We start from the raw sequence: 18,526 nt of genomic DNA, 5'->3' as shown, positions 1-18,526 counted from the left end.
AATCATCATCATCATCATCATCATCATCATCATCATCATCATCATCATCATCATCATCATCACTGTCGTCATCAGACTCATTACACTTCAGTGTTGGTTTGCCTTAATTGGAGGTGAGACATATATGGGATATGGCAGAGGCATGTAATGAGTTTGAACTTTTTTGGGAGAAAAAAATCATCCTCTTTTTCCTCCTCCTCTTCTTATTCTCCTTCCTTCTCATCTTCATCTTCCTCCTCATCTCCTTCTTCTTCTTCTTCCTCCTCCTCTTTCTTCTTTCCGCTCCCTCCTGCTCCTCCTCCTCCTCTTCTTCTCCTTCCTCCTCGTCTTCCTTCTTTCTCCTCTTTTCCTCTCCTTCCTCCTCCTACTTTCTTTTCCTCTTTCTCTTCTCCTTTTCCTGCTTTCTTTTCTTCTTTCTTCTTTGCTCTCTTTTCCTCCTCCCTCCTTCTTCTCCTTCCCTTCTTTCCCCTCTTTTCCTCCTCCTCCTTTCCTTCTCTTCCTCCTCATTCCTTCTCCTCTTTGTCCTCCTCCTCCTTGTTTTGTTCTCTCTTCTTCTTCCTCTTCCCCCTCCTTCCCCCTCCTCCTTCCTTCTCTTTCTCCTCCTTCTATCTTTTCTTCCTTCTCCTCCTCTTCCAAGTCAAACTGTTTCCAGCAGCCCTGCTGAGGGCTTGCAAACTCTGCTCCTTGGCCTCCTTCTTGACTGAGTCTCTTTGCCTGCAGTGCGGTCTTCTTCCTCATTGCCTACTGCCTTCTCTCTTACCAAGCATTATTGCCTTTTCTAGTAATCTTGCTGTCTTACAACAGCTTCAGGTTGGTCACCTTTGCTTTGAGATGGGTCTGGTTTGCTCTCAGACCCATTCATTTGCCTTTTTAGCACTCCCCGGTATCCGTAGGGCCCTCTTCCAGCTCTGCTTCAATCATGGACCATTATTATTATTTTATAGAAACTAGGTTGGTGGGTGCATGTAACAAGGCTTTTGCTGTAGCAGCGTCTCAACTGTGAAACTCCCTGCCCAAGGAAGTTAGGCTGCCACTGTCTCTTTTTAGTTTTCCAAAACAGTGCTGTTCTGCATGGCATTTAGTGTTTGAAATTGCTGTTTTAAACATGGACTCTAGGATTGTTTTTAGATGGCTTTCAGGAGATTTAAAAGAGGATTTTAATATGTTTTAAAAATATTTTTCTCTTTGTGTTGTTTTAATTGGTTTCTATTTGTCTATCAACCCGGGAGCCTTTGTGGGCTGGGAGGCTACAGAAATGCTTTAAATAAATCAAACATATCCATGGGATAAATAAATCCTAGACTTGTGCAGCAGTAACACCAATCTCCATTTAAAAACACTTAGCGGTGGTATTTTTGCCCCCCTTCTTCTTGCTTGCCATTCAAAGTCCAGTTCCTAATCAGTTCAAAACATCCCCGAATATGGCTGGAGGCTCTCTTTGCAGTTCCTGACTTTCCAGAAGACTAAAATGCCACTCTGCAAGGAGATATTGCAAAGTCAATTTATATGGATATGAAGGCAATAAGTCTGCCTGCCTGTCACTTTCTCTCCCTCCTCCTCTGCTTCCCTTCCCCTCTGGCACAGCCTGGCTGTTGTTGTTCATGGCTAACTTCAGCTTATGGTGACCCTATGAAGCAGAGACCTCCAAGTCCCCCATCATCCACAGCTCTGCTCGGGTTTTGCAGGCTCAGGACGGCCATGGTTTCCTGGATGGAGTCTGTCCATCCGTAATCCAGTCTCTGTCTTTTCCTACTGCCTTACCAAGCATTATTGTCTTTTCTAGAGAGTCATGTAAGGCCTAAATACCCTCAAGGCACCAGATCTCCTCTGATCTTGGAAGCTAAGCAGGATCAGCCTTGGTTAGTACTTGGATGAGAGAGTGCCAATGAATCCAAATGAATCTCGGTTTCAGAGGAAGGAAATGGCACAGTCACCTCTGAGGATTCCTTGCCTAAAGAATTAATGGGGTTGCCATAAGCTGACCAGGGTTCAATTCCCTGCTTGGCCATAAAACCTACAGGGTGACCTTGGGCAAGTCACACTCTCTCAACCTGAGGGAAAGGCAAACCTCTTCTGAACAAATCTTGCCTAGAAAAGTCCATGCCTTAGGGTTGCCATAAGTCAGAAACGATTTGAAGGCACACAACAACAACAAGGCCACCCTATCACAGGGTGTTCTTGGCAAGATTTGTTTAGAGGGGGTTTGCCATTGTCTTCTCCTGAGGCTGAGAGACTGTGATTTGCCCAAGGTCATAGTAAACCCATAAGGGGTAATACCCCCAAATTACAAACCCCACTGATATAGGAAAACTGAGCAGACCAAAGGAAGCCCTTCTTTTCAGACAGACATCCAAAGGAGACAAGAGGCTTCCTTTCTTTCGATCCTGGAATTAAAGTCTTTGCATTTCCTTCTTTCCAGGTCCATGCTGACCCTCGAACCCTGAGCCATGCCGGATTCAAGTGTGCCGCCGCCGCTGCCGCCGCCCCTGCCCAGCCCAGCCCTTTTGCGGAGATAGCCATGAACAGCTGCAGGTACAACGGAGGCGTCATCCGTCCCCTCAGCAGCCTCAGCGCCTCCTCCCACCGCAACGTCCACGAGTTAGATGCTGAAACGCAGCCGCTCCAGACCTTCCACGACTCAGGCCTGGAGGTGGTGGTCTCCAAGGGCGAGCACGGCAAGGCCTCAGACGGATGCCCAGAAGAAGACGCCGAGGCCCACCCCCCCGGTCACAAGAAGAACCAAAACATCGGCTACCGGTTGGGTCACCGGCGGGCCCTCTTTGAGAAGCGGAAGCGGCTGAGTGACTACGCCCTGATTTTTGGCATGTTTGGCATCGTGGTGATGGTGACGGAGACGGAGCTGTCCTGGGGGGTCTACACGAAGGTAAGAATGGGGGAAATCTGGGATCAAGAGGAAAAAGAAATTGGTCGGCTTCTCAACTAGGGTCAAATTTGGACTTCCCTTGGGAAATTTTAGCGGGAAGCCAAAGAGCACTCGGAAAGTTCCTGTACCTCTGAACAAAACAGCCTGATTTATGATACATGGTTTTCTTTCTACAAATGTAAACTCAGCCGTGTGGCTTAAACTGGTCTCCTGCCTGACCCTCCTTTCCTCCTTTTCTCTCACCTTGCTAGGAGTCTTCATATTCATTCGCCTTGAAATGCCTTATCAGTTTGTCTACCATGATTCTCCTGGGCCTCATCATCATGTACCATGCGCGAGAGATCCAGGTAAGAGGGACAGACGCATTTTCTGAGGCTGCATCTATACTGCAGGATTAATACAGTGATGGGACTGGATGTTATCTTGGGACATCCAACTCTATGATTCTAAGTCAGCCAGGGACAAAGGGGGAAAGTGAGAAGAGGAGAGAGAAACTGGGATAGTTTAAGAGTAGCTGTAAATGTGGGAAGGCAGAAGAATAACTGAGACTGCCCCTGTCAAATCAGGACAGTTGGAGGGCATGTACTCCAGATACGAGTATAGTTTCTTTGTGTGTGTATAGGTTGTACTGCTTCCCAGTGTTTGTGAAGAGCAGGCAGAGAGTAGCAGATGGCCAGTCATGACTCCTCGCAGCCCGCTGGAGCCCGAAGCCATTACTCGACGGAGTACACACACACACAAACACACACACACCCAGCTGTGCAGGAGCGGGTTTTTGCCACCGTCCCTGGCTGAGGTGCCTAGCGTGTGTGCAGACATGATGACGCACGGCAGGCGTCTGGTACCAACTTGGCAGGAGGTTAAACAGCAAGGAGAGATTTCCCATTAAGATGGTCATTAGGGCTCATGGCTGAATGCAGAGGTGCCCACAGCGAGGCAGAGGAAGGGGCCTTTGTGCCAAAGGGATGGTGGTGGAGGGAAGAGACAGGTGTGCCCTGAATTTCAGGCTACATAAATCTTGCTTTGACAGACTGTTCTTCACCTTGCTTTGCCCTTCACCAGCTGAGGGAAGAAAGACTCCCTGGAGACCAGAGTGATCCCACACTGTTTGGTTCATCCACTGTCTGTGAATTCACATTTTCCCTAGAGTGATTCCTGGCATCCTGATCCTCAGAGTTGTGCTCAGTTTCCATCTCTTTTTTTAAAAAAAGAAAGGAGGATGAGGACACGGGTTTAGCTACAAAAGTAGGAGAAACATTGGGTTGTTACTGTTTTTGTTGTGTGCCTTCACATTGTTTCTGATTTACAGCAACCTTAAGGCAAACCTGTCAGGAGTTTTCTTGGCATGATTTGCTCAGAGCAATATGCATATCGCTAAATAGCCAGCATGGCATAGTTGTTTGAGAATTGGACTACAATTCTGGAGATCAGGGTTTGAATCCCTGGTCTGCCATGGAAAAGCATTGGGAAATTACACTCTCTCAGCCTCAGGGGAAGACAATGGCAAACCTCTGAACAAAACTTGCCAAGAAAACCCCATGATAGGATCGCCTTACCGTCACTGTAAGTGGGAAATGACTTGAAGGTACACAACAGCAACAATAACAATAAATACCAAAGAGCTTTCTAGTAGAACCATGTTTATTCTGGTGATCACTTCAACCTGGAATGAGTTATTTCCAAAATAGAAGATTCCATCCTGTAATAATACTAGACACCCTTCCCTGCTCCCCACTCAGCTCTTCATGGTGGACAACGGCGCAGATGACTGGCGTATTGCCATGACGTATGAGCGGATCTTCTTCATCAGCTTGGAGCTGATTGTCTGCGCCATCCACCCCATCCCTGGACAATACTTCTTCACCTGGACCACCCGCTTGGCCTTCACCTACACCACTTCAGAGGCTCACACTGACGTGGACATCATCCTCTCCATCCCCATGTTCCTTCGGCTCTACTTGATTGGGCGGGTCATGCTCCTCCATAGCAAACTCTTCACCGATGCCTCCTCCCGCAGCATCGGGGCCCTCAACAAGATCAACTTCAACACCCGCTTTGTCATGAAGACCCTCATGACCATCTGCCCTGGGACTGTCCTCCTGGTCTTTAGCATCTCTTCCTGGATCATCGCTGCCTGGACCGTCCGTGTCTGCGAGAGGTAAGGGCCTCTGAGGGGCTCTGTCTCTGGAAGGGCGAGGGGTGGGAAGGAGGGAGGGGTGGGACCAGAGGTGTCCCCCCTGGCATCCCCCTGGGGCAGTGGAAGAGAAACCCAGCTCTTTCGGAGCAGAAACCAGCCATGTTTCTTGATTTGGCTCCTAATGGAATGAGAGAGGGAAGGAGAACCACCCCATCAACACAAAAAACCTTATTTTATCCCTGCCTCCTTTTATAAGCCTCACCATTTGAGTTTGGGAAAGTTCCTTTGCTTTTAGTGGGTCTTTCCTAAACCTCAGCCACATCCACAAGAAAACCCTGTGGGAGGGTCACCCTAAGTTGGAAACAACTTGAAGGTACACAGCAACAGTAAAAACATTTAAAGCAGTAAATTTGTAGTTTAAAACTCATCATTTAAAACAATTCTGGGTAGACCTGCCGGTAGAGATTGCTGTTTTGTGCTGTTTTTAACTCAGGCAGTGTATCTGGAATTGAATAGTTTCGAGATATCTATATTTCCATCGGGTTGATCATAGAGTAGCCAGTAGAGTGACCTATGTGCCATGGCCCTGATGTAAAATGGGCACCAAGACACATCAACACCCAGCACCCTCCCAGTTGTGGCCCTGATGTAAAATGCTAGGAAAGATCCATCAGAAGTACCTGTTGTGCATTACAGCATTCTTGCCATTCCCTCATTGGGCTTAATTGTGTTTCTACAGCAGAGGCACAGATTTGTAAAGTTATAAAACGTAGAATCTCAGTCTTGATTTATGTTACTTTTAATGAAAGTGGAATTTGGAAATTGGTGTTGTGACCGCTGAAGGGTCTGGGGCAACCATGGTGGTAGTGTTGGCAGACCTCCCAAATTGTTGCTAGACCACTGAGAAGGTCCATGCAATGCTAGCCATTCCCTGCGTTCAAGTGAGAGTTTGCCATCCCCATCTTATGCAAATTATTCCCTAGAAGAGCATAAAAAAAGAGACAACACCAATCAGTTCCCACAAAGGGGAACCAGGAGGCCTCTCATCCTCTCTAGAAAAGTGGCATCAACACCACCATTCTCTTTAATGGGCTCAACATTAATCAAGGGCATTGAAACAGTTCCAGCATATATGTCTACTTATTTCAAAGGTCAGAAATGGCACTTGAAAAAATCTGCAAGGGGAAAGGATCTAGGTTTCTTCCTCACCTGCCCCAGATCAAGGGTGTCGTTGACCAACTCTGACTCTTGGTGCTGTGTGTGGATCTGCTTTCTTTTCCTTGCTGTGTGTGTGTGTGTCATGCGTGAGCGTGTCTGTGTTGTGTTGTTTGTCTTCCTCCAGCCTTAAACTTGCTCAGTAACCATGCTGTTGTTTATTTCTGTTTTTCCTTCTCTCTAACTGCTGTGCTTCTCATAGGGACAAACTGTGAGTTCTGTGTCGTAGCTGCTGAGCAAACACGCTCCATGCACGGAAGCTGAAATTTGCTTAGAATTTAAGATTAGCTGCCATTTTTGGAGGGGGGTGGTCAAAAAGAGGGTCCAGCTTTCGGGGGGGGAACCAGGGGGGGGGAAATCATCCCAATGTGAGGGTCTGGTGAATCTTGAAGGAATCCCAAAGGCTCTGGCTTTTGGAAGGAACATCCTCCTCATCCATCCATCCATCCGTTCATATTTTTCATTTTGATTTCATCTTTTTCCGCTTTGGTTTCTGGAGAACCCCTCCCTGCTAGCATTGGGATACAAGTTCCATTTGTATGGGAAATCTTCTCCAAGGCCAGTATTTATTTGTCACCCCCCTTAAGGTGCCACCTGGTGCATCCAAGCCCCCCGCAACCCCTAGTGACAGCTCTGTATACATTTAGGATGATGCTTGTTCCACACAGAGAACATGGGAGCATCCCAGTTTCAAACAAAGAATACTTCTCACTGATCTCAGATCCCCAAACCCTATTCAGATCTTATCTCTTCCCCACTGATCCTAACTGGCCCTATCATTTCTCAAAGTTTCTCACAATGCTTCCTCCATTACATCTCTACCCTTGGTGCATTGTGATCTGAGGTTCCAAGCAAAGCTTTAGGCGTTGTGCAGGGATGCACCCCTTCTCTGGTTTTGGGCAAAAAAGACCAGAATCTTGGTGATGGGAGACCAGAGTTGGGATGGAAAGAGGAGACATGGTGAGGGAGAAGAGCTTTGGGTTCTAGCTAGGTCTTTGGAGCAGCGTCTGGGGCAAAGTGGGAGGGGGGGGAGCAGCAATCCTAAATTCCTCCTCTTGCCTTGCTTGGCATCATCTGACTTGCCTGGGCCTCTCTGTTCCTCTTTGGCTTTGGTTATTTCTTCCCTAGGGTGGCCTAAATTCCCCAGTCTTCTTCCTCCTTCCTTTTGCATGTTTTCCTTTCCCACAATTCTTGAGGTGCATCCAGTGGTGTAGTGGAGCCAGGGCCAAAATGCTGGGACTATGACATCCATCTGCCACCTCTCAGGCTCCTCTGAGTTAATATCAAACCTCCTAGGGAGGCAAATTGGTTTTTCCCATCAACAGTAGATTGGTATAAACTTTGTCTCTGTTGCAATCCACAATATTTTGGGGATGGCTTGGTCTTCAGTTAGCAAGATGCATTGGCTTTACAAAAGACCTGAAAACCACAAGAGCTTATTTTCCCCCCAAAATATAAATTAAATGTCTTCTTGCATGTTTGGAGTTTCCTGGAGGGTGTTGCTGGAGGGACTGTCTTGGTGAGAGGCTGTTTTTCATGATTTGCCACAGCACCACTGGTTGCATCTTCCCAAGCTTTCCGTGTTCTGTGTTGGCTCTTTCCATGTTCAAGATCATTTTCAGTCTCGCTTTCTCTCTCACTCATCCGGCTTCCTTCCCACCTAGCATTGTTCCCTTTTTTATGTTCACATTTTTGGCTGCCAAAATTTGCACTGAAGGGTTTTGCTGAAGGGTTTTGGGAGGAACAGGGATGCAGCATTTGAGACCCTGTTAAGACCACATGGCTCTCACACCCAGTGCCTTTCAAATACGTTGGCCCACACTGGCTTCTAATCCGACACATCTGGGCTTGGAGAAGGCTGGCATAGATGTGACATAAACCAGAAAGGCCTAGAGAGATGCACAATTCTGTGGTCAACCTCTGCCAGAAATCAATAATTTTCAATAGGCTTTGCTATGATCTGTCATTTCAGAGCCCCTGGGGATATGGACAGGGGGGTTGTACTGTATTCTTCTGGACTTTACAAGGCTTGTTGACCCTTGTGTTGAAGCACGGACTCTAAAATATGTTCAGCACTGTGGAGGATTCTTTTGAGCATCGCTTTTGAGCTTCGCTTGGACACTTCCTTTAAAAATCGATGCAAGCTGCTAATTCTTCACATCCCCTTGGATAGATCCTGGACCCTGGATAGTTCCCATACAGTTTAGACTAGGACCAGGTGCGGATTCACAGTGACATGGCCACCACAACGAGACAACTGTATGGACCAGATTCCTTCTTTGTATCGTTGATCTGGCAAGGGAAAATGTGTGTGTCATTTCCTACATGATTCAAACTTCTATTAAGGAATGAATTGCCTTTTTTGGGAGCCCTCTGATTTTGAGGCCTTTTAAAACTTATTTTATTCATGCGTTAAAGTCCATGAAAACCTAACACATCACTTGCCACTAATCTGAGCCAGTAGGTTAGTTAGTAAAATCTAAAAAGCATTAAGAAATAATTTCTGAAGTGCTACAGAACATTGTAGATACCTGGTGAGTCTCTCTTGGGAGAACATTTTAGATATGGAGTGCCACCCTGCAAAAGAGTCCCTGAATCAAGTATTAACCCACAATATTATTTGTACTGGATGAGGCCATTTTTATTAGGTTGTGGATAAAAAAAGGGCTGGCCATTTTTTTGCTTGCATACTTGGGAGTAAGCATCATTGACGCAGTAGGACTTCCTTCCAAATAATCCATCCAAAAGCTTTGAGTCTCACAGCATTCTGAAGCAAAGGAAACCGCAGTGGTTTGGGGCTTCCATGTTAGTTGTGCAGAGATTCCAGCCCAGGTTTCTTTGTGGCCATTAATGGCAGCTTTCCTGAACCAACTCTTCGAGGTTGAGACAAGTCCTGGAATTGATTCTTTGCCCCAGTGACATGGAAGGCACCAGCCACTGCTGGGGGGGGGGGACGCCAGCATTTTGGCTTCAAAAGCACATGCAGTTGGACCAAAGAAGCTTCTTGGTTTTTATTTTTAAAAAGAGCAAAACCCTTCAGTTTCATTGCTTTGAAATAGTTCTAGAAAACTAGTGGAATGAGGTTTGCCTGAGTTTCTGAAGAGAGCAAGCTGTGGAAAGGAGGCTAGCTTGGAAAACCATGGGGAATGTCAGGTTGCCACAAGGATGGGGCGGAAGACAGGAGCCTTTGCTGGAACTGACATGTAAATGGGATGGGATGGTCTATAAATTGATATATTTTTGTAAATGGTGAGAAGGGGCATTCCCTTTTCAAAGGGAAGCTCTGCAACTGCTAGACATGTGCTGAGAGCCTTCCTTATCCCTAATGGAAAGACAATGTCTTAAGAAACAAAAGAATCCAGATAAAACATTTTTTTAAATTTTAACCAACATTTGGTGATTAACTCATTATGCAGAAGGGTCTTTTAATGGCTGTGTGTGTGTCTGTGTGTGTCTGTGTGTCTGTGTGTGCCTGGGGCAGAGTGCCAGGGTAGTATGGTGGTTTGTTATGTTGGACTAGGACTGTGGAAGATCAGGGTTCAAATCCCCTCTCCTTGACCGTGGACGAGTCTCACTCCCTCAGGCTGCATCTGCACTGCGTAAATAATCCAGTTTGACACTGCTTTAACTGCCTTGGCTCCATTTTGTGGAATCATGGGAATTGTAGTTTGTTGTGGCACCAGAGTTCCCTGACAGAGAAGGCTAAATGGCTTACAAAACTGCAAATCCCAGGATTCCATAGCATGGAGCCATGGCAGTTAACATGGTGTCAAACTGGATTATTTCTGCAGTGTGGATGCATCCTCAGAGGAAGGCAATGCCAAACTCACACTGAACAAATCTGACCAATAAACTCCTAGGAGAGCATCACCATAATTTAAGACAAAACAACAGCAACACAACATGTTTACCCTGGTGAGAGCCAACATGGTGTAGTGGTTTGAGCATTGGATTCCAAGATACCTGGGTTCAAATCCCTGTCCAGGCATGGAAATGTCTTGGGTGACCTGGGCAAGTCACACTCTCTCAGCCTCAAAAGAAGTCCATGAGAAACGCAACCCATTAAAAGACCCATCTGCCACAGTATGTTAAGATTCAAAGGCCTGACTGAATAGAAAGGTCTTTGCCTGATAGCAAAAAGGGAGCAAAGAGAGGCCAAGAGAGTCTCCCATGGGTTTACAACTTAGGAGCAGCCACCAAGAAAGCCCTGTCTCCCGTGTCCCAGGCAGACTCAAAGAGAGATAAATGATTCTTTGGACAGTCTGGATCAAAGCCACGTAGGCCTTCAAAGGTCATAACCAACACTTTCTATCATTCCCAGAAATGGACCGCTAGCCGGTTCAAATTCATTACCTTGGCTCCAAGCATTATTGATATTGATATTTGTCTATCGCAAAAGGCTCCTCCCGCTTCCTTTCCAAGTGGCAACTTGCAAGGGGTAAAGATTGGATTGTGCTTGTGAGGAGGGGGAGGATGACATGGCCCTATCTCAGCATTTGCCCTGTGAGTGGAGGAGAAGCAAAGTAGGTTTTGATGGAGACTTTCCTTCCTCCCCCTGACCCTTTCGGAGCAGGTACCACGACAAACAGGATGTGACCAGCAACTTCCTGGGTGCCATGTGGCTCATTTCCATCACCTTCCTGTCCATTGGCTACGGGGACATGGTCCCACACACCTACTGTGGCAAAGGGGTCTGCCTGCTCACCGGAATCATGGTAAGGGACCACACAATATCTGATTTCTCTCTATTCCTATACTGTATTTCTTCTTCTTCCTCCTCCTTTTTCACATGTCCCAGGACTGTTTGAGAGATCCAGCAAGGTGTAGCAGTTGGACTAGGATTTTGGAGATCAGGGTTGGATCCCATGCAAACCCACCTGGGTGATCTTGGGCAAGTCGCACTCTCTCAGCCTCAGAGACACCACACACACACACACACACACACACACACACACAGAAATCTTGCAAAGAAAGTCCTCTGATAGGCTAGTCTTAGGATCACAGTGAGTTGGGATTGACTTGAAGGCACACAACAAAAGAGGAGCAATACAATTTGCTTTGATAATGGACACATTTGCAAGGTTCAGGGAGCATTTCAGAGGCATAAATGATACGCAAAACAGGGTGCACTTTATAAAATACAATGGGACTCACCAATTGGGGCTGAGTGAAACAGAATCTGAGGGGAAACAGAGCCCCCCCCCAGCAATATCAATAGCAAGTACATGTCTCTACTGCTTATCAGTGCACTTAAGCACTCCCTAAGCAGTTTACAAAGTGTAAGCTAATTGCCTCCAACAATCTGGGGACTCATTTTAGCCACCTATGGAAAGATGCAAGCCTGAGTCGAGCTTAAGCCCTTTTGCTGGTATTGAACTCGCAACCTTATGGTTTGTGGGTGAGTAGCTGCAGTGCAGGCATTTAACCACTGCACCACCAGGGCATGCACCACCCATGATCTCTGCAAATTCTCTTCTCTATTTTCAGGGGGCTGGGTGCACGGCCCTTGTGGTTGCTGTCGTTGCTCGGAAACTCGAACTCACCAAAGCCGAGAAACACGTCCACAATTTCATGATGGATACGCAACTAACCAAGCGGGTAAGAGAACAAGTCTTTTTTTGGTCTCCCTCCTTAGCACCGACAGATTCCAGCAGGGGTGGAGGGCTAGACGGCATTATAAGGTGGCTGTCTTCAACAAGGGGGGGATAAGGAGACATAGCAGAGAAAAGGGAATTTTGAGGCATAGCTGGAGCAGAAATATACAGCTAAAGCACCCCTGAAAGATGCCCATCTGACTTTTACTTATAGACCTCTGAAGGTCCATTGCCCTTTGAGGCAGTCTTTTCCACTCTCAAACAGCTCTTGTAGTCCAAGAAGTTCTTCCTGATGTTGAGGTGGAATCTCTTTCCTTGTCATTTGAATCCATGCTCTGGAGCAGCAGAAAACAAATGTGCTCCATTGTCTACGGGAAATACCATCAAATATTTTTAAATGGCTCTCGTCTCACCCCTCTCAGTTTTCCCTTCTCCAGGCTAAACATACCTGCCTCCCCCTAAGTTACTCCTTGTAGGGTTTCGTGGGTTGTAGACCTTTGATAAAGCTGGTTGAGCTCAGGACACACTCCAGCTTATCAAGCATCCTTGTTGAAACTGATATATTTGGAAATGTGTGTAACTTATTTTCTTTCCCCCGATTGATGCCTGTCCCCCTTCCCTCTTTCCTTCTTTTCAAAAATCCCTGATCCTCCCCTTCCCCCCCATCTCCTTCCTCAGGTGAAAAACTCGGCCGCCAACGTACTCAGGGAAACATGGCTCATCTATAAGCACACAAAGCTGGTGAAGAAAGTCGACCATGCCAAAGTGCGGAAACACCAGCGTAAGTTCCTCCAAGCCATTCATCAGTAAGTCAAACATGTTTACCTGCTTCAATCCTACCCAATCCCACCCCAGGGCTTGCTATTTGTCTCCCATAAACCCACCCTCTTCCTCCCCTCTCTACGGATCAGAGCTTTGGGATGTTAGCTGGAAAAACAGGAATGAGTTACTAAGTAGTCACCATTCCCACTGGAAGAAGCAGAGAAGTGGTCTCTAGGGACCCCTGCAAGAGGCCACATTAGATATAGAACAAAAATGGAGTTGGCCAGAAAAGAACTTCCAGGAGCTGCACAGATTGCTTAAACACAGAACTATACATCCCATGGCCAGCATGCTGGTGGAGGGATGCTGGGAGCTGAGGTCCAAAATTGTAACTTTTCGCAAACACCCATGGAACCACAATCAAAGACATGAGCAAAGTGCAATGCCAAGCAACCTGTGGCCCTTCAGCTGTTGTCAGACTGCAACTCACATCATCCCTCAGTAGTCCAATGGGGCTTGTAGTCCAATAACAGCTGGAAGGCTACCCGTTACCCTTATTGTGCTCTCACCACTATAACACCCTGGCTATGAATTACAACAACCCTACCTAGCATAGAGTTTTTAAGGATACCCTCCTTAGTTCCTAAATCTTTCTCTCTGGATATGCTCTGAAGGGATCATTTTGGGTGTGTATCTACTGGGGAGGATCTAGCTCTGGATTCTGTGCACATGAGGAAGGGTTGGATTAGATTACCATCAGGGTGCCCTTGCAAATTGATGATTCTATGACTCAGAGGAGTAAGCATCCTTCTCTCTCCACCCCACTCCCTGCCCTCTCCAGTCTCATGCCCTGCACATTGTGTGCTATGTCTATGTGGAGCTTTCTGCTTCTCCCCCTCTGCTGGGGATCAGTGAGGGAAAGCGGGGTGTCGGACTTTTTCCTGGCATTTAGGGGCAGGGTTTGGGGTCTGTGGATGAAGGGGGGGTATTGGTGGTGGAGGCTGCTTTTGTGTCTGTCTGCCTACATGTCTGCCCTCTGCCCCCTCTTTCTCTTGTGTTATTTAAACCTCTGTTGTTGTTTTTTTGTCTCTATTTTGCCCCTCCCTCCAACCCCATACTTGCAGAGCCCAGAAGTAAGTTGATTTTTGTGTCTCAGAGCTGCCTTTTTTTCCTCGAATGTCAACACTCTCTCTCTCTCTTCTCTCTCTTTCTTTCTTTGCATGGTTTGTCCATTTGGTTCCCACACTCTAGAAAGCTATCAGAAAAGGCACACATGTGCGTGCGCACACACTGGCCAGTGCATGCCCAGTGGCTTCCATGTCAGGGGGACAGTGGGTTGATGCTGGGTTTTATTCCTTGAACCTGCTGTCAAAGGTGCTGAATGCTGGGCCTAAAACAGCTTCACCATCTTGGACAGAGCCATTAAACTCATCCAAGAGATGGCTATCCAAAGGGCTGAATACTGACCTTACTCAATAGGTTCAGCACTTTGGAGAGCTCTATTAAACTCAGCTAAGAAACAGCTATCCAAGGTGCTGAATTTTATTCCTCCACCCATTTATATTTTTCGCACTTTGGTGGAATACTTTCCCATGGTCCCACCACCACCAGAGGCGCATTTAATGGGAACGCAGGAAACAAGGTCTTCTTGGTGGCCCCTTCCAAGTTGTGGAAAGCCTCCGGGAAATTCGGTTGTCTCCTTCCCTGTTGTCTTTCCATCAGCCTGTAAAGAAATATTTATTTAGCCAGGCCTCTGTTTTTAACTTGTTGAGACAGATGAAGGTTTTATAGTGGCTCTAGTGTGTCTGTATCTATTATGTTTTAAAATGTGTCTTTAGCTTGTTTTTGTTTAATTGTTTAATAGTTTTTTATGACACTTGTTAGCTGTACCTTGTTGTACTGAATTCTGCATTGGGAGAAAGGCAGGATATAAAATAAACAAATAAATGGGCCAGCACCTTGGAGAGTTACATTAAAATTAGTCAGGATTCTGCTATCCGAACTTTGGAGACTTTTGTCAGCATCACCTGAAGAGCTACTGTCTGAAGTGCTGGACTCTATTGCCCAGGTAGATCCAGAATTTTGGAGAGCTCCGTCAAAGACACTATTCCCCATGGACTCTATTCCCCATGTAGGCTTGACACCTTGGGGAATTATTATTATTATGCTTTATTTATATAGTGCTATAAATTTACAGTGCTGTACATACAATCTTTTTAATTAGATGGTTCAACAACAGCCAAGAATTTGTTAACCAAGCTGCTGGACTCTATTGCCCAGGTTGGTACAACACCTTGGAGGGCTCCATTGACCACCCAAGAATTCGCTCCCCAAGGTGCTGAACTCTTTCCCTCCAAGGGGACTTAGGACCTTGGAGAACTTCATTAAAACCACTAAGAAGTGGGATCTCTAAGGTGCTGAAATCTGATCCAGCCCAATAGGTTCAATGCCCTGGGGAACACCCTGTGGGCACTGAGTTTTATTGCCTGCTTTTAGGATATCAATCTCGAAAGTGCTGAAGCCTCTCCCAAATAAGGACAGCTTCTTAGATGGCCCTTTTAAAGGGAATCCGCTCTGTGTTTTGTTCCAGACTGTAAAGGGTCGAGCCTGGTCCCTCCAGCTAGGGATAGCTCATGGGAAGATTGGGCAGAAACAGTGTGGCTTCATCAGCCCACGGGACACTCTCTTTTCCCACCTGGCAGGCTTCTCACCCACCTCCCGGTCACCCATATTTGCATCTTGCACTTGTCACATCTGGTCAGCTCTCCCAAATTTTGTCCTGTGTGAAACTTGGCTGTGAGATTATGACTATTCTTGTGTTTTTTAAAAAAAGAGAGAGAGAAAAGTATGGATTTGTAGCATGCGAGCCGCATTGCAGTTGCAAAACAAATGCTGTTTTGTCCCCATTTTCCCAGTCATTATCTCACTTCTTTTTGCCTGTGTCATACAACAGAGTTGATCTGGTTGTATAAAAGAGGCTGGGCAATGTAGCGTCTGTTTTAATTTTTTAAATGTTATTGTTTTTGGAAAATGTGTCCATTTTTAAATGGGCTTCCCGTTCCTCTTCATCATCAAGCACGCACGCACGCACGCAAGTGGGCATTGAGACAACCTTGTTGCTGTTGTGTGCCTTTAAGCCATTTCCAATGTATGACAACTCTAAGGGGGTTTCTGGAGATTTGTTTGAGGAGGTTGCCTTTGCCTTCTTCCTCTGAGGTTGAGAGTATGTGACTCGCCCAAGGTCTTGCATGGCTGAGCAGGGATTCGAATCCTGGTCCTCGAGTGGTAGTCCAACATCCAAACCATGCTCACTCTCTGTTATGCAAACACCTTTCAGAAAAATAACCCACCCACTCTCCCTGCTTTCTCATGTTAAAAACCATACTGCAGAAAGAAAGAGGAAGAAAAATGGGCAATGTTAGTCATAGCCCTGCATTTGATTAAGATGTGGTTGTTGTCCTCAGTGCAGATAGTACAAAACAGTATTCATGCAGGTGACACCCTCCTCCTTTTGGCCCAGTGGATACTGGGAGACTCAGTCCAGGAAGTAAACTTTAAATCCCATTAGACGGAGTCAGTGGAGCTTTTAAAGCATGCAACATGTACAATGTGCATTTTGATTGGTCCAATAAAGATGTCCCTGTTTTGTGGATTTTGGATGGTACTGTACTTGGCTATAAGGCCCACATGGCTACCCCTGGATATGTTGCAAGAGAGGTCTTTCCTGGGAGGGTATGGAAACAGCAGTTAGCTGTTTCCCAAAATGTCAGGAGAACAGAGTCCCATCAGTTACACCCTTTTTTGACAAGGTGTCCTCTTCTATAAAGGAGGAGAAAATATGCAGATCTTCCTTGCATCTCCTCATCCGGGTGAAAACTGTCAGGTACAACCTCAAGCAAAGGAGGACTGCCCTGGTCTAGGGAGTGCCCCCCTGTTCCTTTTAAGCTCCCCTGTCCCACACGCCAATGGTTTTCCACTACATTGGCTGGCTGCATGTGTCCACGTCTTCCTTTGGATCTGGCCACGCCGGATCCAGGATTGTATGCATGTCCGTCTTCTGCTCCGTGATGGTGGAGTCTCTCTCTTTCTCTCTTTTACTTCATCCCATCGATAGGATGCTGCCTGCTCTTCCAATACCCCTGTTTTAATTCTTGGCGTTGTTATTTTATGTTCCAGGTTGAGGAGCGTGAAAATGGAGCAACGGAAGCTGAGTGACCAGGCAAACACGTTGGTGGATTTGTCTAAGGTCAGCTGGTTGTTGAGTTTGTTTTTTGGAAAGGGAGAGAGGCATTCCTTGAAAGGGAATTAGCAGCTGATAATTCAGGGTTGCCAGAACCGTGTTTGTTTGCTTAGTGTTGTGTTTATATGCCCCCTTTCTCCCAGTGTGGGAGTGTAATGGGACTGAAAACTAAACCATACATATTTCAATGAATAAATTTACGAACCAGAGGTATACCTGCAAAACCATTTTGAGCTTGCGGTATTCCTTCCAAGCCATTGCCTGTGACCCAGCCCTGCTTTCTTTTCCCAACAGACGCAGAATGTGATGTATGACATGGTGTCCGAACTGCAGGAACGCAATGAGGACCTGGAGAAGCGTATCACTGTCTTGGAGGGCAAAATTGACCTATTGGGACTCACCCTCCATGCCCTTCCAGGCCTTGTTAGCCAAGCCATACGTCAGCAGCACCGGGCCCTGGCCCGCACATGCGGCAACTCCAACAGCTCCGAACGCTCCTCCTGGACTCCCACCCGGCGGCGGAAATCTCCCTCCACCGCCCCCCACACATCTTCGGACAGCGGCTGATGGCACCTCACCTGCCCGGCCCCGTTCGCTCCTTTGCGCATCTAGATATCTATATCTATGGCCATTGTGTGGCCGGTTTTTTCCTCCCCTCTCAGAGCTTTTTTTCTGGAAAGCCCTGTACAGTTCAGACGACAACCTCCCGGATGCTTTTGCCCTGAGATGGACGCAGGTGCGAGAGGGGCGATGGAGGCTCCCATGGATGCGCAGGACGGGCTGACATTCCGGGCCAGTTCCAATGCAACATCCCACAAAGCCATTTCTTCTGTTTAAAAAAATTAAATCCTGATGTTGTTGGGGGAGGGTGAAGGTTGGGGAACCCCTGTTTAAAAATGTCATGCAGATCCATTGTAGAAAAGGAGAAGGAAATTTGAGGTTCAGGGTGGTGGAAGGGGGCAGGAGGGATGGATAAGGTTGTAGCCTGGTTCTTGGTGAGTTTGTAATGGGATTGAAAACTGAAACATGGTATTCTCTCCTGACTAAGCTCTGCAGCTTTAAATGTTGGACTAGTACTAAGGCAGGGGTGGGCAACTCTTTGAGGGCCAAGAGCCAAATCCCCCCCAGTCCTTCCATGGGCTGTACCTCTTCCCACAGGAAGCCCAAGTCCCCCCATTTTCCTCTGTGGCCCTTCTCAAAATGGCTGTTCTCAGAACAATTAATAATCCATTTGCCCACCCTTTTGCTAAAAAAAAAAAAAAGGGAAATCCATTCTACATCTCTCCAGAATGAGCAAGAAAAAGAAGGAAATTATTTCTTCAAAAACCCACAAGATCTTAACAAGATGCTGCTGTTCGTGGCGGAGGGTTGGTGCTCTAGTACCACTGATGTGGCGTCTTCTGAGATTTTAACAGTATTTTAATACGTACCATAGTTGGTTCTAGCATTAAGGAAACGCACACTCTCTTGGCAGAACCAGCAAGGAATGGAAATCTTTTTCTTTTCTTTTTAGGGGAAAAAAAAGAGAAGAGCAGATCTCAATAATACGTTGGAAGCAGGAAGCTGACATGGTTACATCCCAGTTCATGAAAGAGTAAGCTCTGTTTTCTGGGATTTGAATGATATTTGAAACCGTGGGCAGGTCTGATGCGAAAGAAACACACATTTGTCATTTTTTAAAAAGATTAGGCAAT

General features: G+C 46.6%; 1 protein-coding gene across 8 annotated transcripts in view; it reads left to right on the top strand.

The window, feature by feature from the left end:
- Nucleotides 1-18,526, top strand: part of KCNN1 (potassium calcium-activated channel subfamily N member 1) — a 34,425-nt gene extending 15,899 nt beyond the window's left edge. For 2 of the 8 annotated variants that reach the window (XM_042479903.1, XM_042479897.1), the window contains 10 exons: nt 2,420-2,884; nt 3,136-3,231; nt 4,624-5,042; nt 6,439-6,447; nt 10,810-10,951; nt 11,724-11,834; nt 12,509-12,636; nt 13,717-13,725; nt 16,769-16,838; nt 17,127-18,526. In XM_042479903.1, coding sequence (XP_042335837.1) covers nt 2,519-2,884; nt 3,136-3,231; nt 4,624-5,042; nt 6,439-6,447; nt 10,810-10,951; nt 11,724-11,834; nt 12,509-12,636; nt 13,717-13,725; nt 16,769-16,838; nt 17,127-17,399 — 1,623 coding nt within the window. In that variant the 5' untranslated portion in view covers nt 2,420-2,518 and the 3' untranslated portion in view covers nt 17,400-18,526. Of the gene's footprint in view, nt 1-2,419; nt 2,885-3,135; nt 3,232-4,623; nt 5,043-6,438; nt 6,448-10,806; nt 10,952-11,723; nt 11,835-12,508; nt 12,637-13,716; nt 13,726-16,768; nt 16,839-17,126 lie in introns of those variants that run through there. The other 6 variants (XR_006105078.1, XM_042479900.1, XM_042479898.1 and 3 more) reach the window with 6 other exon arrangements.

This window comes from Sceloporus undulatus, chromosome 7 (genome assembly GCF_019175285.1).
Source record: "Sceloporus undulatus isolate JIND9_A2432 ecotype Alabama chromosome 7, SceUnd_v1.1, whole genome shotgun sequence".
In the NCBI taxonomy this organism is placed as follows: Eukaryota; Metazoa; Chordata; class Lepidosauria; order Squamata; family Phrynosomatidae; genus Sceloporus; species Sceloporus undulatus.
The sequence above is the reverse complement of the archived record's forward strand: the minus strand, read 5'-3'. Positions and strand labels throughout refer to the sequence as shown.